The sequence below is a fragment of the Bombus vancouverensis genome, chromosome 12 (genome assembly GCF_051014615.1).
Source record: "Bombus vancouverensis nearcticus chromosome 12, iyBomVanc1_principal, whole genome shotgun sequence".
NCBI classification, from domain to species: Eukaryota; Metazoa; Arthropoda; class Insecta; order Hymenoptera; family Apidae; genus Bombus; species Bombus vancouverensis.
In genome coordinates this window covers 4,198,475-4,225,277 of record NC_134922.1, presented here as the reverse complement: position 1 = coordinate 4,225,277, position 26,803 = coordinate 4,198,475, and the positions used below count along the sequence as shown (strand labels likewise).

Genomic DNA, 26,803 nt, shown 5'->3' with positions numbered 1-26,803 from the left:
TTAAATTCTTCGAGCAGAAATATTAGATGGAACTATAGACGTTCATTAGAATTTCTACAAAATTTTATCTTAACGTTTGCATTTGTGACTATTTAAAAATGATAAACGGGAAGAATGATTTTAAGCGAACGAAGAATCTCTCTGGTAAGGTGCTGGAGAAGTTCGAATCTATTCGGTAGTTCTTCTTGCGAGTATTTTTTTTATTTCCTACAGTATTCGTGAAGGGTTTAAATCTGTCGCGTTCAGGTTCGAGTCTGCTAGAAAGTTTCCCTTTTTTTCAAGATACAGAGTTCTAAACTTACCTGCAACGTGCTAATGAGCGGTGTTGTATCGCATTTCGTATAAGCTGCATACACGAAACCTAACTCATCGACGATCCTTTCAACCCGAAGCGTCCGAATCTCCGTCGAAAATTTCGAGGTTCGTGCTTCGACGTAAACCTCCTGTGAACGTTTAACACCGTTGGCTCGTTTCAGCCGGAGAATTTCCCGGATTCTCTGGCGAACGTGGGATCTCCTGTCACGATGCCCTCAAAGATCGTATCGCGTCGGTAAGGGCTGCGTGGCAGCTGACCCGACGACAACGAGAGCATTCCTGCACCGTTGCACCCGAGCCAGTCGGTGCTCGAGCGCGTCAAGTAGAAGTGGTCTGCGCGTAACCCGTCCGCGCCTTGGTTCGCAGTGAAAACGGAGCGCATGCGTCGGTCGGGAGACGCCAGGCCGCAGATTCATTTCGCGCCGCGACGCCAAGCGGCTCCGCATCCGTGTAAACGCAGCTGGTCCATGTGCGTTCGACGTCGGCGCGTGCATGCCGACCAGGACAATCAGTGTGAGACGTGTGTCAAAGTATCGTGTACCTTCGCGCGTGTTCTTCAACGATCTTCGATCGTAATCTTCGTCGACTGTATTATCGAGTGATTAATCGAGTGGATACTTTGGTAGAGCAAAAAGGAATTACCGTAAGAACGACGTTGTTCTAGGCTGGTCTTTCAGATGAATTGAGAGGTAAACGGGGACGAATGACGCGACAGACGAGCGACGATCGCGCCTTGTGGATCGCGATGATCGTCAGCAGCAAGGATCCACGTGTGATCAAGCGTGGGTTTCAACGCGGTTGCACCTGTCGAGCATTCGACGCGACACTAGTCCAACCTCGTTTCTGAGGATCTTGTGGAGAAGTCCGCGAGATTTTTCGCCTTGCCACTGTGGATTCCTTTACGTGACTTGTTGTATCGGCGATCTGTCCGCGGGATCTCACGTGTGATTTATCGTCCTTACACGAGTTCTCGTGGATTCTCCCATCTCGATTCTTTGGTTCGTAGCAGATTTCCAGGTGTTGGATCTTGTACGGCAGAGGCAGTGCGTTATCCGCGAGGGAATTTATCGTGCTACGGACGATTAACTTGACGCGGTGGGAGTATACGTTGCGAGTGGATGCTTCTCGTTGAACGTCTGATTCTCTGGTGAAACTCGGTTCTCGCAATCGTCACGCGTGAACCTCTGCTTGATCCACGAGAGTCTTTGTGTTATATATGTCTGGTAATAGTGACTGTAGATGCTACAGTGAAGTTCGAATCGTGTACTCGGAGACCGGAACGAGTTGCATAACAGGGTCTCTGCTTGAGTGTATATATATATATATATAAATATATAAGTATAAATAATATATAAGTATAAAGGAGGATATCGTGCGAAGAGAAAGTGCACGAGAAAGGAAGCAAAAAAAAAAAGAAAGGGTGGAGAAGAAAGACGTAGCTGGATTTTAGAGCCGATTTAACCAGCTCTGTCGGCTATCACGATTTTTCTCTCCGGTGTGTGCACCAGGGGAACGGTTCTACTAACAAAACGATCGACGGTGAGAACGAGTGAACTCGGTGTTAAAAATGCTGTGTCGTTGGCTCGCCGTCCTGATACTCGCTGCATTTCTCCTGGTTATCGAAGGGATCGCGGTCACTCAAGGTACGTGCAACCGAACCATCTCAAAAATTTGCGGAACGTGCACGAACGTTGCTCGACTCGCTTCTTCGAATTTGCTCCTTCGAATTCACTTGGAGCATCTGTGTAAGAGCTCTCGTAGGTTCTTCAGAATGCATTCGCGTGCATGGCCCAGGCTTCTGAACGTTCAACGGCTAGTTTCTAAGATTCTAGTGGAGTATGGTCGCTGATTCGGTATTCGCGTCCGTATGCACCGATCGCTCTTGCGGGTGCATTAACAAAGTGCGTGACAAGTGTTGCAGAATGGAACGTAAAAGTGTGAGAACGTTCCGATTTTCCGGTCGAAAAGAGATTCCGTTTTGTATTGTAGGCATGAGTCACTTCTTAATCCCTGATGAGTTTGGAATGGTTCAAATATCGGAAGTTCTAGTATCTGCATATGTTTCTTGAAAGTATTTATTTGTCGGACTGTTGTATCAATCGCAAAATTGGGTTGTGTGAAGTTATAATTACTTGTACTGTTTACTTTAATTGGCACATATTCTACGCAGAATAAAAATAGATCTATTCTATTAGATCTAGATAATCTCTCAATGCATGTCAATCATTAGATTTTAATGGAAACTGTAAGTGAAGATTCTCTAAAGCTACGTTCGAAGAATTCTTGAATTCTAGAACTTTTAATTTCTATAAATCTAAAGTAATGAAATCAATTAATCAGTAGAAATGTACTTACATTGAGCTATATGGAAATTGCTTAAATTAAGTACGTGTAGCTTAAAAAACTACGCACGACTAAAGTTTCATTTGGCTAAAGGATATTTCATGTACATCGACTTAATACAGTGATAGGTATATAACACTCAAGCTACTTTTATTACGATAATACGCAAAAATCAATGCCACTACTTCCAAACATTTATCGTGTCGTTAATTCTCAAACAATTTTCCTCGAAGTATCACAATTCACGCTATCTATGCCGTTAACGACTTTAACTTCCAGGGAGAGTACGACGTAAGTCGCATTTACCGATAACCCCAAGCCATAAAAGACGGTACAATTAATTTCGACGCCTTAACAACTCGGTACACGCGGGCGCCGCATTAAGACGCATCATTCACCTCAACGTTTCTTCCTCTCCCTCTCTCTTTCTCTCTGTGTCGCGTAATGTGACTGCTTGCGGACTCAAGTGTCTCAGGAAGTAGTTTATGAAGCACTTTGGAAGGCAGGCGCACGGAGCTCAAGTTTCGAAGCCAGAAATTTCGTTTGCCATTCTGCTCAATAATTCCGCCTGCACGCGTGTTCTTCGCGTGGATTCGACCAATGCAACGGGAGCACGCGCTTCACCGACGCGAGTTACTCGCTGTTCCATGAACTAATGGCGAGAAAAACGTGGCTAACAAACAGTGGCAAGCCGCCGCGGTGGAATGCTAATGAACAGCACACGATGGACGCGTTTACAAATTAAGCAAGACGTCAACGAGAAACGTTGCACGGAGCGCCGATGCTAATTGAATAATTAAAAGTCACCGCGGTTGCACGTCCGTCCACTGGAAAATGCAATGTCTGTGACAGCAGTGACACGCTGTGGCAAAGCAAATAATCACCGGCCGTAATTGTGCAATCAGAGGAACGCGACTGCTCAAGTGGCCACGGCGAAACTCAGATGCGTCGGAAATAACACCTCCAGTCGAATCTTGATAAAATATGGAAACCACATATCGACTTACAATCATTCACGGATACATAGTATTTCAACACTTAGCGTAGAAAATCTCAACTGCGTATTTGCACAAAATATATCGTAGTTTCCACGTATTATACATTTCGCGTAGGCAGCCGTGTCTCATTCTAGCGCTAACAAAATTACAAAATGTTTTACACGACACGTATAATGTATCTATAAAAGTTTTCTATAAGTGTGGGCATACTTTCAAGAGTCACTGTATGCGGTTATTAGCGACGAAGACTGAATACATTGTGCGGACTACATGTTGTTACAGAATAACGTGTCTTTTGGAAAGGAGAATATTTTTGAAATTTGTTAGCTATCTGTCAGAGTGACTATTAAATTTTTGTAAATTCCTCAACGAATAACATAGCACGTTCAATAATTCATAAATAATTTCGCGTATGAGAGGACATAGCATAATATGTTCGCGATTGGAATTTCAGATTAGAGATAAAAGTATATACGCGTCCACTATGAAAAATAATTCCGAGCTAAATTCAAAAATGTCACCTCCAAACATTTCAATATTTTTATAACACAAATTAAATCAGTCGAAATTAATTTCGAACATCACGATTCGAATTCAGTATCCAAAGCGATCCTCTTTAATCCTAATTATATATTTAAAACGATTATTCATACCGTACACAAATTCTTTTTTACCAAACATACATATGTCTGCGTCAAACATCTTGTAATTTTTATACACAGTTTCGAATAGGTTGTCAATTTGTCCCATACGATCTTCATATTCGTGTTTCGTTACGGTGCTAATGAAATTTCAAAATGTTTTACGTAGCATACACGATATACGCATAAAAGTTTTCTACGCTAAGTGCTCAAATACATCCGTGAGCTACTGTACGTGTACTTAATACGACGTTAAACCTATTAAAGAAAAGAAAGAACGAAGTGAAGAAACGAAATGTAAAAATTTTCGGAAAGTGTTCGGACTGACAAAAGATCGTACCATTGAATTCCTAAAGCGTTTGACAAAGTCAGCATGCATTAAAATGCAAGTTTCAGCCGGATGAAATCTAGAAATCGATGAACGTGCTACGAGCGTGGATGCGAGCTTACAAATGGTTGGATCTTTAGACGATAACCAACTTTCAACGCGGCATGAGGTAAAGCTCATTCATCATCGTGTACTTCGGCGCGGCGCATTGTCCGCATCACGTGCACGCGCCCCGGGAACATTAAATCGATTCTCGTTCACGCGTGATTTACCGCGGCGAATTGAATCGTAAAGAGGCTTGCGTGCTTACGATTTTTCCTTTATAATTGTGCCTCGATTCTCTCGTTCTACGAAATCGCCGCCGTTCAGCGAAATTCGCACTGTTGGCACCGCGAAATAACTCGACAAACCCGTGAACGCGACCGATATTATTCTGATTATGTTCACGAGATAAAAAGTTTTGTGCTAGATTTTTATGCCAGACTCTAATTAGAGATAATTTATCAAGGTGCTTTAACTCTTTGTATATGGGAAGCGTTTTAATATCTTTTTTCATTAACTCGATAATTAAAAATTGAATTCGAGAAAGAAGATTCAAAACTCCTCACTAGAAAATAAAATCTTCGTTAACGAATTTTCGACGTTTTTCCTTAGTTCTCTTTGATATGCAATTAGAACCAGTATTTATTCGAACGTTCCATTTTTTGGCAGAAGTTCGTGATAAAAATGTTATGAACTTTCTGAACGACCCAGTGTTGTACAACAATCTCATAAAAATGAAACATCCAATGTCCGGCGTATCTACGTAGAAATTTTTAGCAGAAAGTGAAATATACGATATACGAACATGGTTTTTAGTATATTCTTAAACATAAACCAAAAAGGAAACGCGAAATCGCATTGGTTGCACTTTATCATCTCTGAGCCTGAAAAGGGGACAAACAATCGCCTTATTTATTTTCCTTTCTCCGGAGATCTCATTCTGTCTCATTGGATTGCATCACATGTCAGGAGCCGTTTAGCGGTTGCTTTATCTTCGAGAATCGAGAAAATTTTTGCAGTGAATTCGGTCCTTGATACGCCGCGACACTGCTTTGCTTCGCTTCGTCGAACAGGATTACTTTTTTCCATGTATTTTCGGCCAGTGACAACTGAGAAAAACTTGTTAAATATTTCTATCAGCAAAATATCGTTGGAAACATGTTCTTTGGCACCGTTAACAGTTCGATAAAAACGAATGTACGCTACCGTTGATACATATCTAGACACTTTGATCAATACGTAGCAATAATATTTGCATTTCTATAAAAGATATCTGCAGTCAAGAAAAATTCCAGAAAAACAATATAATAATATAAATATATAACATTAAATATAAATATAAAACGTTGTCATTGTTCACCAAATTCCATCGAATTTTAAACATGGAGCGAGAGAAGGAGAGAATAATTTTTGGTCACAGTTTTATAAAAAGTTTTATAGAATTATTATATAACTATAAATATATTTCTACGTTCAAAATAATCTGCAAACAGATATTTTTAATTTTGTATAGATTCTGCGCTTCTAAATTCTATCGCAGTGAATTATGAAATACAAATGCACGCAGTTTATTACACGTAGACTCTATTCGCCTGGGGATCGTATTAATTTGAAATTGCTTGAGCTTAAATCCTACCGTTACCGTTATGGTTGTAAAGGAACAGATGTAGGACGAAGGAAAAGCCTTTATGAAAACATTACCAAGTTCCTTATTATTATCAGACAATAAATAACTTTACTGACTCCTAGTAAAGAAACTTTGCGTTCGTTTCCTGAAAGAAAATTACAAAGAAACGTTTAACTATCATTAAACAACGATTCAGGGAAACTTGTTATTTGCTTCTTAGGCGTACTAAAAAAATCTCCAGGCAATGTACGATCTCGTTAATTTTAATACCCTCTTACAGATAGTATCGTAATTTTTCTGAGAGATCTATGAATTACTTTTGATTTTCATTCGAAAAGTAGTAGTGAAGAAATCGCGTAATTCTTCCGCTCTTCGTTTATATTTTTATTTTTATACTTCAAAAAACTCAGCAAACGTTGCAAGTACTTGTTGAAGGAATAAAAAAATTGGACAATTACTTGTCAGTTTTAGCGGCAATATCTCCTACCATATAACCGAGCACATTCGATTTAAGTTTTATAGTGACATAACATGAATTTCTAAAATCTTAATCACCGGCCAGAAAGTGTCTGAAAGTTACTTTATACATTCTCTGTGCCATAAACTTCGGGGAAACTAGAATATAGGGCAATTCCTCTTGTCTGGCATCAATTTTATATGTTTTTTTTGCGCGATGATGAGCCGAACAACTTTTGGAACCAGGTTTGACCGCTTTCTATATGAAATGAAAATAATAAAAAAATAAGGAAGCAACTAATTACTCCAAATAGAGTAACAAATAAATTTATTATTTGAAAGTAAATTTGCTTTCAATTAAATTTCAAAGCCTTATACGAGTAATAAATTATCTTCGAATAACTCGCCTGCAAAATCTTTGAAGAAACTTTCAACGTGTTTGATCGATACGGTCTGTGAAAATTAATATTTACGATATTCCGTGTCGGAAAATAGGGCTTCTCGAGTTGAGAAAAAATTGAGGGTAACCCGATTCAACAGAACATCATGCAGGCAGCATGAACGAACAGATTCAACGTAATCACGCGTGCACCCAAAAGAAAGGCGCTGTATCGAGTGTCGAGGCAGAGCGTGCTCGATTTATGTAATACATAAAACAGAGCACGGCTTCGCGATATAAAGGCAGAAGTCTCGCGTCAGAGTGCTTGGAAGCACAGTAACCAGAGAGAAACGATGATTTATGGATCTACACCGCGAAAGGTTATGGAGATTTTTGCAGCGGTGGCCCTGTTCATCTCGAGAAAGTCATCTGAGCAATGTGGATATTGATTACATCGAAATTTCCCAACGTTCCATCGATAATATTTTCCGTGGCACGCGCGTGTATTGTTCGCCTGGCAGATAATTATTATACTGCATTATTCATTGTTATTATCTTATCGATTTAACGGGCCGCGTTAAACAATTCTATTACTGCTCGCATCAAGCGAACGTAGCCGTTGCAAATTGTAACGTGTGCTTTAATTGCTATCAAATATTACTCGATATATAACAGGTTTAATAGGTAATGGCAAACTGTGATGCTGGAGCGCATAATTTAGACGCAAATAAAGCATATTATTATTTAAGCAACGGACGCCGATTTTGTAAACGATTGAATTACGTCGGAAGTTTGAAGCGAAACTTTGAAAACTGTTTAGAGGCAATGTAGTTTCGTAAAAAAAAAAATTTATCGAATAATACAGGACGTAGAAATATTGAAAAAAATATCCGAAGGCAATGTATTTTCATAATAACACTTTATTATGAAACTTGCAAACAATAAAGAGATATTTACTAAAGATTTAAAGACGACGTATTGTCATGTAATAAAATTGTATGCAGAGAATAATACCGTATCGAGTAAGACAAGACGAAGTTGGTAACGAAATTAAAAAAGAAAAAGCTTTACAGATAATATATGTTGCTGTAATAATACTGTAGTTACATAGAATAACATCGTATTGAACGACACACGGTAGAGTACATTGGAAAATTTAGAAATGACGTGGCCCGTCATTAAAATGTTTTAATACCTGTAACACGAACTATTTAATTGCTTTATATTATTCAATTTCACGTCGAGTGATTATTTTATTTAAATTTGTTGAAACGTCACATAAAATCAGTTGAATAAAATTGTTGAAGAAAGAGTCGGCTGCTACCATGGAACGTATTGGTCTCTGTTTCGAGCATCGAAACTTTCTGCATGAATTTTTATACGCTAAATAAACTTTACGCATAAATTTAACGGGACGCTGGTACGTGTCTGGTTAGTCGCAAATGAAAACATATTAACAAATCTAATAGCGTAGGAAACATAGGGACATAGCAAACGGGTAATCGATATTAGAAAATATTTCGACAATGGACACCATGTTTATTGACATTGGGAAATATATCGCATACTGGGAATATATCGATTTAACAGGCGCAAGGGATAGGTATCGAATGTACATACATATACAGTTGACATTAAGTAAACTGCGATATTGGCGTAGGGATTGTTCGAATGGTAATAGTTTAATGACGACGATTCTCTGATAATGCTACTGGTATTAGCGCTCCTCTGCCTACTAGATTGTAGCATATTAGATGAAGATTTATATGTGCCCAAGGCATTGCTAACTTCGAAACAGTCGCGTGTGTGTAGGTGCGCGTACACAGAAGCTAACGCGTTATGTACAGTCAAAATGTTGTCTCAAGTTCAAGAACGTAAGCTCTGGGATATACAGACTTAACATGATTAAGGTTATCGTATGGTGTTAGCGTACTATACCTTTTCGACGATGTACTATATATATTGAAAAAGCTTTCACGGGTATTAGAGCGGAATTAGAACACGTGAGAGATCTTTTTATTTGATACTGTAAGATTTCAATTGTTGAACCAGTGTTAATTTTGTTATCGAAATAGGTACTCACATTTTATCTATTTTGCAGAGCGTATTTGATTTAACAAAACTGATAACTTAAAGTAATGCTTGTGATGTTGAATGAATTTGATTATTCTTTTTTATCAAGTATTATTTTAGAATAACTGAAACTTTCGTGATATGGCATCCATTGATCTACAAAATAACAGAAATTTACGGTTTTATAAACCTAGAACTAATCTATATTTATGTAAAATACTTTTAAGACAAATTTTAAAGATTTAGACAAAGAATAGTAGAAAACAAAAGATTATCTTACAATGTTAGTAGATGAGAATGTATATTGTTTTAGAACTCATGGTCTCAATTTTCTGTACAATAATTCTTTACCAATAATCTTTCCAAAGCAAATTCCTTGATATTAAAATTCGATCAAGAAATAAAGCGAACAATTATAGGTCCTGTACGCATTCCACACGCTGGATAGGAGAAACGGAGTTACATCGAAAGTACCAACAGTAAATTTATTCTCATTACAACTATAAAAGCGTCCATTAGCGCGTAACTTTCGCGTAGATTCCATCGTCGTCGTATCTGGCGGAACTCGAAAAGTATGTCGTTTAGTTACGACCATCTTACGGTATCGATTCCAGGGAAGGCTTCAACACTATCGGTGATTTTTATCGAAAGTAGAGTGCTGTAACAGTGGCATCGACGGCTGTTCATCAATGACGCGAAAATCGTATTGCAATAGAGGCCGCGTTTACGATACTCCTTGGCGATCATAAATTACCCCTTTATAACACCATTCCAGCAGTTCTTTCTCTGTATCCCGTGGTATCGCACGATTTTTACCAGATATCACTGGCAGATTTAAAAGCTTCGTTCCTTTGAAAATTGTCTTGTAAGAGTTTTGCGTTTACGGTAATCGCATATATCGCTTCTCTTTCGAAGCTTATCATAAAGTGCAGTTACAAAGAAATACCACTAATAAATTCCTAACATCTTCTTCTGGAAAATCGTGTCGTACCGTGTATTTACGTCGCTTCTCTACAGCGTAAAGTAGAGCGTAGTAATATCGAATCAAGTATGATTACCCATAAAAAAATATGTCGAAAATAAAGAATAATATTTTTTAAACTAAATCTTCGTTTACGAGAGAATCGATTTAGTAAATGTAGCAAGTACGCGTGCACTGTACGCATACCTTTAGATAACGACATGGTTAGTGTATATATTTATAGAGTGTTTTATTTATCGTGGAGTCTTAAATTTCTTAGTTACTTTTATTAATATAAAAAAATCAGGACAAAGTTATTTGGTTCAAGACGAAGAATTTGTGGCTCGTGATTTTCTTTCCACTACGTCATCTTCTTCAAGTTTTCAAGGAGATCCATATTTTTAAAAGTGAGACTGGATACCTTTCTATATATAGAATTATCAATTATAGAATCGAAGAATTCTTGAAATGGAAGTGTCACACTTTTTTCTTGAAATAATTTGCGTTTCGAAAAATTGTTTATTATGAGAACGCTCATATCGGAAGCGTTTGATCAATTTTATGACTTACTATACATAAATCGTGAAAAGTTTCTGTAATGAATGTCCGAACAAAGGTTCAGTAGTTTTAATTTCTGCTACGAAAGGTCTGATTAAAAAACTGAATGGAAATCCAGGCTAATGTTCCTGTTTATAAGCTCGTAAACGTAGACGTGGACGATTGAAAAGAGAAAGAAATCCCAGTGGACAATTTGGGATGGTCTTCTAATTACGCGTCGCCCACGAACGTATTATATGTGACCTGCAATCATACTCTTCAGGAATAGTACACAAAGGACCCCTTATCCAAGGGAATCGAACCATAAATTTCAGGTCCTTTTCTAGCAGTGTGTGGGTGCTCGATGCATCAATCATTATCGAACGCGGTACGACTGGAATATTTTGCTGAAAAAGTTGCTTGACATTTTCCATGCATAGCCAAGTCCCCTATAAACTGACGCGAACGCCAGTGCTCAACCAGCGACATCTCGAAAACGACCGATGTCCCTTCAACCATGTGTCTTCAATGTTACGAGAGAGCAATTTATGATCACTTGGATGCTACAGTAAATGTAACTTCCATTATGAGGCCAGTATCGAGGCACGGAAGCTGTAAATCTGTCAGCGATATCTGTTAGAACTCCTACTCTGTTGTGAACTTAAAAAGAAAAATCGGAAGTTAGCGTTATACAGGGTGTATAGCGTGCAATTTACAACTTTATACGGCTGTAAAAGGGAAGTGAATCGAGAATAAAGGACGCAATGTTTTGAAATAGGCATTTGTTGTAAAGTACGTGCGCTTAATTTCAATACCGATAAAATAATATCGATCGAGTGATAGTTCGTATGGACAAGAAACCCATTTCTCACGATGACATAATTTTCTCATCAATGGAATAGCGTTCATTGTGAACATCAAATCGCACGTAGAATCTGATAAGAAGGCATTTCATTAAAAGATAAGAGTATGTGTATATCTACTATACATAGTTTCTAATTAAAAATATGTCAATTTAAGCATTATAATAAATACATTCTGTTATTTCTATTGCTGATATTTCAATTTCAAAGCAGATTCCAAACCTTTATTTTACATCTGGCGGGATTCAAAAAAAAAAGGAGGAAAAAAGAAAGAAAAACGAAAATATCCATTGTCGAAGAAAAATAGCGGTCCATTAATTACCGAATGGCAAAACGGGAGGAAAAAGAAAGGAAACCTGTGACGACACAATTACGCAGCGTCGGGCCGTGTTTCCGCCGAGTTCGCGGACACTGCTTCCGTAATTACCTGACGCACGCCTCGCATGATCAGTTTCAATTTGTGAAAAAAGCTTAGTCGGCAGGGGAAAAAGTCGAGCTGCCACGAGAAATTTATCGCACAGTTTCGTAGTCATAGATACACGGGGTATCAGGTTTTCCATTCCCGTTCAATTTTTCTACCTTTGCCTGTTCTTTTTTTTTCTTTTTATAAACAGCTATTACCCAAGATAATTCATTTCCCTCGTTCCTCTTTTTCATTGACAGCGCACAGCTTTATTCCAAATCGTACGTTTCCTGTCATACTGTATTATTTACAGACGAAGTATTAGGTATCAACGTTGCGAAAGGACGATCCGATAATCATATACAATATTAATGTGTGTAATTAACGTACGGGTTAAAAAAGTATTCGATCCTTAAAGAGTTAAGCTTCCGAAAGTATCTATACGAGTGTTTGAAAATTTTCGTGAGTCACTATAAATACTATACTGTAGATAATATATAAAGTTATTTGATCGTTAATTATAATTAGACATTGGCTAGAAATGAAAGATTACAAATCTTCTGAAGAAAGAAGTATTGTTCTTTATACATTATGCATTAGATGGATCTAGTATAATAGACTATTATATAGGAGATTACACCAGAAGGAGCTTTAGGACTCGAGGGTTTTGGGGGCTTCAGAGGATCGAGGTTATTATGTTTGTTAATAGGTAGATGAAAGGTTTAAGTAATTTTTAATGATTCAGCCGTAACGTTGAAAAACAGTAACACGTGTATTATTCTTCGTCTTTTATTACTATTATTAAGTATCCGACGAATTCATTATTTGGAAGTGATTTATTTCTCAAATAAGATCTTGGAATTTATTTGATTTGCAGAATCTGGTTGATCCTTTTATGTATTACTTTCGTTTTTAATAAAAAGTGTCCAGTTTCGGTATGGCTCGTTGCAAAGCTGCAATTAAATTTGTACAGTACACGCTTGCGTGATGCCCGCATACGAAACGAAGAATCTGCTTCGTTTATTTTCCATCGAGTTCACCCCAAGGACAGGCCGATGCGTGACGTCGAGCCATGGGGAACGGCGTTCGGTGCTTCCCCTAAAGCGAACAATCCGGATAATCTTGTGCAATGAGAATGATGACTCTGGGCATTCTTTCCTCCCTTCGTCGAATCAGCATCGCCATAATTACGAGGCGATTCGACGACGGTAAGGATCTGAATGGTTCGTTATTACGTTTCAATTAGCAAGCCCGGATATTTACTGTAATTGCAATCGGTTACATTATTAGGAGAAACTGAGTGTTCCTAACGAGTAGAGGCCGAGACAAAGACAAACGGAATTTAGGTAATTTCCCGCTGGTGCCGTTCTACTTCTTATTGTTTCGAAATTAACTTGGTCAGTTGCTTGGCATTTGTTTAAGAATTTCAATTGGGGGAGAAGTTAATTAATTTCCACCTGCCTGGTTCCGATTATTCACCACTCTGTGGCGGATGTCGAGTTTCGAACCACGTCCAACTGTTTGTTTAAAGTTCGCTTGTGTGAATAATGTGCATGTCGATATGTTGGCATAAGCTTCATTGGAAAGTCTTGATTATCTTACTTTTGTAGCAGAATTTCCGCTCGGTGATCTTCTTTTCGAACGATTTACGATGACTACCTGCGATGAAAATATTTGATGCGCTGCATAAGATATTTCCAAATTCCATTACGATTCTCACGACTATGTTGGTAGAGTTTGAAAGTTATCCGGAAATATATATAGATCGGTGCCGTACATATTGGCGATTTGATAGCTTCCGATGGAGAAAACCACCTTGGTTTTAAGGTGATTCGTTTACAACGGATTAAATAGTTAGTTTCCGACTAGTTAGTTATGACAAATTCGTTGCAAACACAAAATTAGTAAAATGTAATGTACAACATGAATAGTGGTCTGAAACATACAATTGGTGCTAATTATGATCTCACTAGATATTGTGACTTATTGATATAATGAATAATTGGCTATTTACGTAGTTTAATGATCTTTACAGAATGTATACTTGTATTATTATACTTTTATTACTACACAGTGTACTTACAGCATACAGTATATTTGTATTATTATACTTGTATTATTATACCTGTATCTTCTATAAAGATACGACAGGATAGAAAATATTTTCTATCTTTTATATTTAGTTTCGTTTCAAATTTTCCCAACATGAATATGATGGCTTCCTACATATAACACGCGTAATACAGATGTTCATAAAAGTGATATTTTGGGAGAAAAGAATATCTGAGAGTAAAACATACTTGAACGATTTTAAGTTAAATGTCAATCAAATTTATCGATTTCCGAAAGAAGCAAAAATTTCATTGAAAAACGATCTAGCATTTATTTAACGACAGTCTATTAAAAGCATAAAATAAATGAAGTGCGTGGATTTATAAAAGTTGGGAACAAGAATGTTCCTCGTTAGACCTCGTCCGATTGAAGTCTTTGAATTGGTTAATTTTCATCGAATAACTCCTTCTTAATTAAGGTAACAGGACTGAAATACTGACAGGGCGTATAATGAGCCCTTAAAATTGTCTACGTGTAATTAATAGCTTAAACGACTAAATGGCGAACTGGACGCGAGGCGAGTTGACTAACTAGAATTCTCTTGTAAGAGATTCGACATGGTCTATGTGACAACTGTATAATGAGCTTGTGAACAGTTAATAATAATTACTGTGTCTCGTATGGTCGATGCAGAATCCCATGCATACGAGAACACGACGATGTTTGAAGTAAGTAGAATTTACAACGTTGTCGCTTTACGTGACTATTCCCACAGGAGAAATTAGACGCTTTGTTCGAGTTATCTTTAATCGTTGTAAGTATGAACCTAACATGTTGATGTTCGACATGAATGAGAATATATTCATTTTGTATATAAATATGTCGCAGTGAAAGCATATTCCCTGCTACAAATTCACTAAAATAATTTTATAGTTGCAACTTTAATTTCGTCAGAATTTTCATCTTCTATGCGATATGAGTAATGATATTTTTTCCTTCGGTATAAATTTGTGATTATTATATTTATGTTTCTCCGCATAAAATAAATTTGCCGTAACGACACACAGACGCTATGCCTCGATATGAAAAATTTACAATTTAGTAATTTACTACAACTAATACGATTATTTATGCAAAGTAATTATATACTCTGGAAATATATCACGAAATATAACTAGCAAACATATCGTATTGGCTGAAATAGTTTTACGTAAGTTCGTAAGTTGAAAATAAATTTTACTTATTCATCAAGATGCACCGTAGATTAAGAAACATATTCACAAACACATGTAGTGTGTATGGGTGGAGAAATATGATAATAAATAAATAAGATAAAACTTAGCAAATATAAAAAAAAAACAGTAATACGAGTCTTCTCTCATTTTTGTGTGTGTAACATAGTCGGTGATTCGCTGAGCAAGTTTTCATTTATCCCTCGATGCGATTACTTTATCTTGCGTGTCTGGAAAATTGAGGTTTAATGTGAAATCCACTTTTACAGAGTCCATTGAACGTTATTGACGATCCGAAAGGGGTTAAACGAAAATTCCTGTTTCCCGTCGATACGCAGATATTTGTCGTCCCGTTTTCAACACTTCATCGCAAAATCGCAGGGAAATTTCTGAAACAAATTTTATAGTTTCAGAAACTTCGATTCGATGTTACTGAGAATATCATTAAGAAAGTAGAACCTTGGTAGAAAGTCATTCTATGTGTGAAGTATTATATTAAAAACACTGGATATTTTAGATATCTTTTCATATTACATACGCGCATTCTACGGAATTTTAAACTTTCAAATTTCCTATAAACGTATAAAAATCTGCAGTCTACTTATCAGCGATAATGTATCCGATACGTTCGTTGATATAATAAACCCTCTGGCGATCGAAAAGTATCTCGCGACTCGTATTAAAACTCCAGTAAGTTAGGTGTTTACGTGCTCCAATAATCCTCTTATAATCGTTTTGCAGAGTTAAAACGAGCAGGATCTGTATTATTACTGTCGTTACTTTGTCCAATGTCCCGATTTAGTGCTATGCGTCGTCGATTCTTTATCACGACAAAAACTACAGGCTTCGTTTCATCGATGTGCCGAATATTCATACGAATATGGTACCTTGTTCAAGACCATTGGAAAGCTAAGAATTTATACACTGCTGACTGGGCCCTAACAGGGATCCAGACCCCAGAACTCTTGAAAAGCCAACAATATCATAAAACCACAAAAAAAAAGCAAACTTTTATCCTTTATCCCCATCTTGAGAGGTCAACAGCGGGGCAGATGCGAAGAATCAGGTCAAGAGTTGTTGTCTTCCATCTGACAAAAACCAAAGGTCGTGGTCTGGCCGCCACACATGAGGGGCAGAGGCGCGAAGGTGCAGTCATCAAGAATAGGGTCGTTCCCTGTCTTACGACACCCTCAGGTCGTGGTTCAACCGCCGGACGCGACATAACAGTCGATAATTTGTGTCATATGTAGAGGAGTTATAGAAATAAAATAATCAAACTCGAAGATGGTACCCGCTGGGGGTAGCCATCCATATGTTATTTAGCAATTAGAAAATTTTACCAAATGTCCAGCGGGACAAATTGTAAAGTACAAATTAAATAACAAAAAAAAAAAAAATATGTAGAGGAGGCAGTGCCTTAATAGTTACGCATGCATAAACCATGCAGTCCACTTTGTAATCAACTGTCTGGCCTGTAACTCCGTTCCTCCGTCATGCCGCTCACAAACCGCGAGTGTTGGAACGCTTGTCCCAACCTTGTGGAGAAACTAAAATCTATACGTGCTGTTTCATGGCTGCAAATATGGATGCCAGCTATGTCAGTTGAATAAAGTTGAAATTTGATGACATTGATTGAGACAGAACACATAATAAATGCAAATGTACGTATTACGTGTTATTAATTGAAAACAGCAGGGATAACCATTGCGAGGATTACTAGATGTTTGGTTACTAGATATTTTTATCAAAATTCTACATCAAAACGACAAGAAGAGATCAACTTTGAAACGTTTTAATTTTGAAAATCGTGATGTGGTTATGGTAGAGGGCGAAAAATTTTAATCAAGTATACATAAGTTAGCAATGGGAATTGAAGGTGATTTATTTATCCTATTTTTACTTATTTAGTAAGCGAATCACAGAAACTTCGAAACCTGAAGTTCCAAGAATCGAGCATACGAATAGGTCAAGCAAATTGACTGAATAGAATACTAACGAGGTGAATGAATCAGAGAAGTTCATGAATTCAATTGACTAATTGCTATATTCTTTTTATATATCTCCGTTTCCTCGATTTCTCTTTGCACAAAATTGATTATCTTACCTTTTTATCGAATTGTTTCACGTGCTGTGTACTCCGAAAGTACGTAAGCGTCTCACTCCAAGATTAAAATTTTGGGCCGAAATTGCTTCTCTCTGAAATTAGAGAAATTAATTATTTAAGTCCAATGGAAATGTATTTACTATCATTTTAGAGAAATATGTGCAAAGTAATTTGTATATTTATTCAACGATTTTTAATAGCATTTATCTCGTTCAATTAATGTTATTTATAATTATAATTTAATATAATGTTAGTTATAATTATAACGATCATCCAGTATCTCTTCTTCCCTTAGGCAACTGGAATTTACTATGAAACAGATGTGGAAATGTACACAGAAGTCACAAAAGGACTATAAAACAACTCAGAGATTATTCAGTTCTCGTTAAAGCCTTCCATTATCTGACCGATAATCCATACTATCTCGCCGGCACTCCAAATAATCAACACTCTCCTCAAATTTACGTAAGCCAAAAATGATTGCAACGAGCGCACGCGAGTAACCGACGTGCAACTATCTTCGCTTAAGTTAATTGCAATCAGCCATTCGCCCGACCTATTCCACGGATATTTAAGAATCGCGAAAAGCAACATCGTCGACACTTTGATTCTCGTGTTCTCGTTTTATCATTTGACCTCTTTTACCCTTTTATCCGGTCGAATCGTGTACGACCGCTCGCGGAGAAACGTTTACGAGCCGCAAACGAAAATCAGCCACGTTTGCGCGCCGTTTATGCGGCACGCTCGTAGTTGCGGTTAATTTGCAACTGGCGGGGATTATTGTCTCATGGGATATTTTCGGTGTATCCATGAGCATCGATGATACTTTCGAACGATTTGGTTCGCGGCGAATAATCTTTATCTGGCCTCGTCGCGGCTATGAACGTTGTGCCAGGTAGACGGCTGTAAAATAATTATCGTAACTTTTGCGGGGCGAGAGAATGGCCATAGAACGGTTAGAAAAAAACTACGACGAGAATTAGTTTCACGTTCATTCACTTCGACCCTGTTTCCGGGCTTGTCCGCGAAAATCATTACGCGCCGTGGCAATTGCCAATTTGCATTGCGGCTCATGTGACGCGAGATGCATCGAGGAGCGCAGCGTGTTCCAATTCTCTTGTCGCGAGTTTCTATCTTCGTTACGTAGATTCCTACCGTCTCTCTTCCTTTTTCAGCCTTTTCCATTAGGAAGTTGAGCGTCGTGAAGTTCGAGATTGCTGGTAGTTGTTGCTTTTCCATATATTTCGCGCGGAGCAATGTAATATTTAAGCCTAATTGGAAGTCATTGGGTCGTGGACGACCGCGATACGTTGGGTTAAATTTGAATTAGATCATTTAATGCAGTGGCTAGGAGAAGTATCGGCACACATTCTTATTTTCCAACGAAGCGTTTTTCTAGCAGGTTCTATTCATTCTGTGTTCGTAGTATCACAGTTATCTGAATTGAAGCAATTTGAAACCTCTTTGCTATCGACGGCTGTATACAGTGGCCTTCCGCAGACTTGTCTCTATGTTCAAACAGCTATTATGATAGCCGTCCGTCGAAGCTACTGCTGCGTACAAACGATCACTATAATGTACACAGTCCATACGTGTCACGTGCGAACAGTAGGTTGGCTAGTGAGATGACAATAAATTATTCATTATGGAGAATAGCAGCAATGTTCGTTCATACATTATTCTAACGAGTAAATTTCGTTTCGTGCAAACAGCTTGAATGAAGAAATTCCGTTTTAAGAAAAATGTTGACGCTGTTTAAAGGTGATAAAAAAAGAAAAAGAGAGAACAGAAAATCGTGAATCACATTGTTCTTTTGTCTGGAGCCAGCAAGAAGAGAAGATATTAATAAATTCGAAATAAATGAAATACTTTGTACGTTACTAATTATTATACTAATCGAGTGCAAGCGTCTGTTTGAAACGTTTGTTATTTAATTAAATGCGTAATAGAAGCGTACGTACCACACTATGGAACAAGTCCGTAGATCGTAGAAACAATTCTGATGATCTTTATTTGAAAGCAAGCTGTTGGAGAAAGTTTCGAATTACCTTGCATTGCATGTAATATCTCCAATAGACGTGTAAGGATAGTTCTTTGCAAAAATTGTCTAGCTGCGCCGGAGATTTGCAATCCTTAACTCTGACAAATCCTTCAGCTATTATCTCAACGGTTACTACACTTCTGCCTTGTGTGATCGAGAATCTTGCCGGTTCGCAAGAGATTCTTGGCAATTTTCTAAAAAGCTTTCGTGCATCGAACTTGTCGCAGATCCGCAGGAAGATGCTACAGTCTAATTGTAAACTTTGGAGCGGTGCAACGTTCTTGCTCGTGAATTATAGTTTACTACCGAAGTTTACGATCTTACGCCTCGACAATTTCATGACACAAAATAGCAATGTGATTCGCAAATAGTTACAAGCGAGACATTACGAAACCTAGAATTCTTACACAGAGACGATCGTAGAACTAACAACGACGAGTGATAAGAGCAGCTCACGCTACTTCTGGCGCGATTTTAATATTATCGGTGCACTGTACATTTAAGCTAAAATTTCCAAAACTTGTAACATATCCATCTTTCTTGCTGAAAGACCTTAATATACGCCTGTTTACGGTACGGCGTCCCGCATTTTCAAGCTTAAGCGATGTAATAAGTGTTTGCATGGCGTACTTCGCGAAGATAAGTCCGATCACATTTCAATGTCATCCAACACGGGCCAGGAGGACCCTGAGAAATCGACTAGGTTCGTATCTTCGTGTTCCTGTTTTTCGAGGGTTAAGATTACTCGATATTTCAACCGAGAAAATAAATGATTCATGAAAGCAGATTAAACATAACGATCAACTTTAATAATTGATTTCGGAAAGAGGTATGATATACCGAATTACCTCGCTGAATCGGATTTTCGAATTAAGTGCGGGTTTCTGCGCCTCTCTTGAACATTTCGAGAATAATAATAACATTAATTATACAGACTAATATCAATCAAGGTAAACTCATACCTACAATAACCAAACTAATATTATTCGAATTTATCAGATTATTCTGTTCTTCGATTATTTTATATTAAGATACTTTCGCTATCCAACAAATAAGATAAAAATCAGAAAATAAAGAAAAAATGAATTTCTCGTATCGGCCCGACGTGATTCGAATATTTCGAAGAATTATTTCTCGTTATTAATAATACACGTATCATAATTTTTATAAATCTCGTTTTTCATCTCGTATTTTTTCCGTACATCGAGCTTTATTAATCTGCTACTCTATTTTCTCGGAGAAGATGATTCCTACGAAATGAATCGAATATCTCGTACCCGTGGATGGCATTCACCCAATCTAACCACGAGCTAATAACATCACTGGCGAGAAATATGAAGCTGCAATCTCATAATTGACAACGGGGATCGTGTAACGACATTCGTGTGACCGCGTGACAAGTCCAATTATCCGATGAGTTGTCTCCCTTGCGCTCGTTGCGCGATGTTCCAATCTACTTGAGAACAGCCCTTAAGCACGCGTTTCGATTGTTAAGAGCTCCGTCGTCGTTTCGTTCTGTTTCGTGCACGTGCAGCTATCGTTTATTCGGTTTATCGCGACCCAACGATGGACCGAGAACCCCTCTGATAGTAGCCACGTGAAAATTCGCTCGCCATCGAATTATTTCGCCAAACGAACTATCGAATTTATTTTCCAGCCGTTTACACGTACCTCGGCTCACGTTTCATTATGTGTAATAACAGTGGCAAACGTTCCGTTTTCACAGCTTTCAGTACATTCACATCGGGCTAACAAGGTACGTAAATTGAAAGAAATTGCAGGATAAAATAATGTAACGGTCCTTGTAATTTTCGTTTTTAAAGCTAAAGTTCCATCTCGAAGCGACGTAGTTTTATTCTGCATTTTCGACCTTCTATACAAATAATAAACATTTATCATGAATATAATATATAAATATGAAGATTGCAGGGAAAATAATGCGATACGGACATTTTTATTCATTTCCTTATTTTGATGTATATTTTGATATCACTTTATGACTAAAAGAGGACATCTTAATACAAAACGTCATATCTATGTATGAGGAGACGTGTTTTCACCCACTAATACATAACTTTTAAACAAAGTGAATACTTAATTACGCGATGTTTCAATTTTCAGTATTAATGTATAAATTAACATGGACCAGGAAATACTATGATAAAATATTAAAAACGATACATACGATGTTTGACAGTTCTTCCATATTTTACGATAATGTTTAATTGCTGGTAGAATCAATGCACGCGAAACATTTGAATAGAGGTATACATTACTCGAAAACAATTGTTAAGGTGTAAAGTGTTCCGGCAAACGAACAGGGAATTTCGTAATTGTGCGCTTTATTCGCACGATTTTCATCGCCCGCGGGATATAAAATTCCGAACTGTTTAATCTGCCAGCAGACATTCTGCACAATAAAAAAATGATTGTTTTGTATTCGAGCGCGAAACGTAAAATTCATACGTTAAATGGTGCTTTTGTCGACAAGAAAGCCGTAACATGCCGATAAAATCGGTGGTTTTAGTTTTTATATTTGGAACCAGAACTGGGACGCGCAATTAGTAAACATTTGCAACTGGAAACTTAACGATTGAACAACTATTTGAAAAAATGTCTATATGTCTACGGCAAATACATGCAACGAAATTAGAAAGTATTCGTACAGATTTTTAAAACAGAATAACTTTTTCAAAATTGGGTCAAACGACTTGATTTTTTTTGAGAAGTTAGAAGAATTAGTTTATGTGACGTGTAAAAAAATCTCTGGAAAAGTTACAAGTGGTTGCGAAAAAAAGTTAATGGTCGCCATTTACCACTTTTTTATCTGGACTTGTAATGAAAATTTAAACGTCATAATGTGGAAAATTATGTCAGGCACGTACATGTTGAGAATTTCATCGAAATCGAATAACGTAGCTACGATTTAAAAAATACAAGTCGTTTGGTCTAATTTTATAAAAGTTATTCTGTTTTAAACAGTGTACGAAAACTTTCTACGCCCTCTGTACGTATGTATATATCGTTGATCATAAAAATATTTGGACACTTATCTCAGGACACTTTTATGCATATTATGAATATAGCATACGTATTTCTTATTAAATTATTGCACGTTTACAACTGTTACTATGTTTCTTTCGATTAATATTCATCGCTTTTTAAAAATATTATTTAAAAAGAAATGTTCTATCAATCGAATAAACCATTTGTTTCTCAATTTATTACTCTGCCAATTATTTGCTTAGCTTTAAATTTCTTTAATTGATCAAATAAAAATATCACATCGATCTTAATACAATATTTATCATATAATATTTGATACATATATATTTGAAATATTTATTTAGGAATTATGTATTTGAAGTAAATACAATTTGAAAGCAAATTGATTAAAGTGAATATAATATTATAAACAATAGCGTACGTGCAATATCGTCTCCAATTTAGCATACGTTTTCCGACAACGATACATTTCTAATCGAGAGGCTACTTGTTTAATTAAAAACCATTCTCTCAACCTTCCAAATAAACACGCCGCTCCGCCAACCGAGGACAATTTTTTCTCACGTGTGGGCTTTTTTCATTAACACGTAGAACTTGAAAACTGGACTGCTGTGAAAACGTGCCGCTTCGAGAAATACGACTCGGATGTATCGAGCTTTGATTGATTTCGTGCTTGCTTCTGAATAAGCACACGCTTTTCATTTTTCCTTGATGCATTTGGTACAGTAACATGGACACGTTCTCTGTAGCAGAGTGTAATTAGGGGGGCGGATTGAGATGAAAGAAGTAGGACGTGTACAAATGGGATATTTAAGGCGGATTCTAGAGTTGAATTTTGTGCAGGCTGTCACGATGCTATTTCAAATTGCTATCTCGATTTGTATCCGCGATTTATTATCGTACGATATTATTTTGGCACCGCCAACAGCGTATAGAGATTTTAGACAGTCATTTGTCTAAGGATTCTCCGTGTCCAACTTCTATAATCGGAGGGTCGAACCAGTGTTGTTTGCTAACAGAAGGCATTGACATATGTCTACTGGCAAAAATGTGAATTTGAATATAATGTTAAAATACGGTGGTTCTCGAAAATATTTGAATACTTGTGACAGGAAATTTTTATAAATACAATACTTACGTGTACGATACTTGAAAAAATTATTTATTGAAAGAAATGTGCTACATTAAGATATATTCATAAAACAAAATTTCGTGTAAGATTTACATAGATTGTCGCAATCTTCCCATGAAATTGTTTCATCTTTTAAACGTTATAAGAAATATTTTACATTGAATATTTTACACATTTTCAAACGTAATTCTATATATTTTTGCATATTTAAATTGCCCACAAAAGCATAAAAATTTGCAGCTTAATTATAATAAGATTTGAAAGACTGTAGTAGATATTCAACATGAATATTGTTTTTCCATACCATATTACCATAATTTTTCTATTACTTTTCATATTTCCTGACGGTTATGAAATTACCAAGTTACAAAAACTCGCCGCAGAATTATCATTCTATTTTTTCTCCAATATTCCATTATGTGCCAAGATCCAAGAAGCTCTTGAATCCCACCTAAAGCGTTATATCATGTCTATGTATACTTGTCGCTTTATTAGCACGTGATATTCCACACTCTGTCCTTACACTCTTGCGCTCTTTTTTTCTACCTAGCACAATATTCATTCACGAGAAATGGTAAAGCAGAACTTTTTTAAACCCTCTTCAGAAATAAAAAAGAGGACGAAAAAAAGGGACTGCATTTCGAGAGAGAAACCCTTGTAACAAAGCCGGCCGATGAACGTAGTAACGAAAAACGTCAATTGACCTTCTTCCTGGCTTACAACCCTCCATCATAACCCGTCACTCTAGCCGGCGATGGCTTAACGATGGGCATTTTTACACTGTCATAACCTGGGATAACAAGTTCCCGATTTAGCCCGAGGGCTAACCTCGACAACCGCCACTGATCGTCTCTCGAGGCTCTATATCAAGTCGTAGACGGCCTACGCCCATGTCTGACCACGCTCTACCAAACTGGACGATCGTATATCCTCGCTCAAAGTATTAGAACATCTGAGTGATCTTATCCAGAACATGATAATTAATCCGGATTGTTAGGGACGTAGCTAATCGATCAGAATCTTTTACTTATTTCCTGCTATATATTTTGAATATATATATTATATTTTTGGATTGAGAGTGATTATTAGAATGTCGATGTTTGTACACATTAAAATTTTTGTAAACACAGATGAAGAAATAGAATGCAAACCGAGATTTGTTTCACTCACCGAACATTCTAACACGTATCCTTTGGGTATTATATATATTTTATTGTTATCCTTATTATTGCCTCTCTTTAAACCTGGTAAAAAATCTACATTTCCCTTCACAAATGACGATACATAAAACGGGATATATTTTATTTTTATATTATATACATTCTGTGTGTCTTTATAGTTTTAAATCTCCCGTGAATGCACAAAAATTCGCAGTCTAATTATAATAAATACGATTCGCTAGATCTGAAGAGGCATACCTGTGCAGGAATACTTCATGATTCTACTATTCGCGCAGTTGGTTTAAGACAAGGTCAAACCAGTCGAGATTATAACGTTCTTTTATTTATCGAGCCCCTCAAACGGCACATCGGGGAATTGCCAGACGGGGGAACTCGGACTCGAGCATTTTTCATTAATGGGAATAAGCTGCGTGAAGAAAGTGGAGTTTCATAGTCAAGGGCTGAGAATACATGGACAGAGGGGTGGATCCGAGGGTAGTTTAATTGGCGGAAACATTTCGGAGAGGAAGGTTCCTGTTTCTTACGTAGGTGGGTGAAAGATCTTTTCGGCTACAAACGACGGATTTAGTGGTCGCGATTTTGTGCGTATGGTTGGTTTAATTGGTATCGACCACTTAATCTGTCCTTGAATGCGAAGATTAATCGATGTACGAACTTTCGTGGGAATGAATATTGTATGGTTGCAATATCTTTTGGGATTCTATATGAATTATTGATATAAGAAAAGAATATTTTGTGTTCTCGTTGTAGCTTTAAAATCTAGTAATATTACGTTGTGATGTTGTCATTTTTATCTTTTATATTGATCTCAGGTGGATTATTATTATACGTGTTTATTATTATACGAGGAATTCGTAATTGTCAGTTATATTAACCCCTTAACCTACGATTTACGTTCGAGAATGCCCGTCTCTACTACTACGGGCTATGCTCGTAGTTGTAGGTTAAGGGATTAAAATCACTTTAAATACAAGTACAGAGATAGTGTATGCCGGTCGTAATCGTCGCTCGCTCAATGCTACTGTTCAACTCTACGCTCGCTATTCGACTCTATGACTCGCTATAATGATTGTCCTAGAGAGTACGTTCGTCTACTTGTATCGACCTGTGGTATTACAAAAAGTTCCAATGTAACTCCGGTTGACGATTACAAAAAAAAGGTTCGTTCACCTTTGAACCCAGCAAACCAAAACGACGTTGGCACTCCAAGGTACAATAATATGAGTCTCTTTCGATTCGAATCTTTCTTTGATTCATGTGCCGCTACAGATCTATTCGGATACGAATGTCCAGATCCCAAATGTATCTACGTGTGTTGTACGAACGTAATTTCAAATCACTGCGTTATAATTAATTTTCACAAATGCACAAAATAAAAGAAACAAAAAAAGTAAATGAACATTTATTCAGAATCAATCCATTGATCGTTTGTCCAAGCAAACCATATTCTCGACTGAGTTTTCGGATTATACTTGCCGTGTTAGAATGTTACGTGTCAACTGCTGGTAAGCTTCCTGTCACGATTACTTTCGAAACTTATTGCAGTTCGCTGCAAATTTCTCCCACACTAGGCTTTCGCGTGAGAGATATATTTTCGAGCCAAAACGACGTCCACAAACACGGTCACGCCGCACGGCAACTCGATCTGATTTCCCCGAGCGAAATCTTTTCGAAGAATGATCGTTCGCTTTTTGCGCGGCTGCATCAATGGATTTTGACGCTTCGACTGAATCCGGTCGCGTATAAAATCGACATCTGAAATTCCATATTCCGGTGGCTGTCACAAGCTCGGAGACCGAGGCGACGAATTTCCGAACGATGGATGTGTCGCGTTAAGCTTCTATGTAGCAATTAAACGATTTTCGAATCAATCGATGCAATTGCATCTGCATGATGCGAGGCGAATTAAAATTAACCCTTGCGCGAAACTGTGGCCCCGAATGTTTTGCAAATCAGCGTGAGTAATGAAGGGTTTAATACACGTGTGTGATAACTGATTTTATAATAGGAAAATATTTGAGATAAAACGTAAAAAGAGGCAATAATTCGAAATTGATTTCATTTGCCTCCGAAAAATTCCTTAGGATAT

The 26,803-nt window shown here is 37.3% G+C and overlaps 2 protein-coding genes across 2 annotated transcripts in view; one reads left to right on the top strand and one right to left on the bottom strand.

Moving 5' to 3' along the window:
• The first annotated feature begins 745 nt into the window (after positions 1-745).
• The window catches only part of dpr1 (defective proboscis extension response 1), a 443,679-nt gene continuing 417,621 nt past the window's right edge, over positions 746-26,803 (top strand). The window contains exon 1 of the mRNA XM_076623411.1: positions 746-1,958. Within this exon, the coding sequence (XP_076479526.1) occupies positions 1,883-1,958 (76 nt within the window). The 5' untranslated portion in view covers positions 746-1,882. The remainder of the gene's footprint in view (positions 1,959-26,803) is intronic.
• Positions 17,363-26,803, bottom strand: part of LOC117165029 (uncharacterized) — a 474,023-nt gene continuing 464,582 nt past the window's right edge. Inside the window, exon 5 of the mRNA XM_076623413.1 lies at positions 17,363-17,446. Within this exon, the coding sequence (XP_076479528.1) occupies positions 17,372-17,446 (75 nt within the window). The 3' untranslated portion in view covers positions 17,363-17,371. The remainder of the gene's footprint in view (positions 17,447-26,803) is intronic.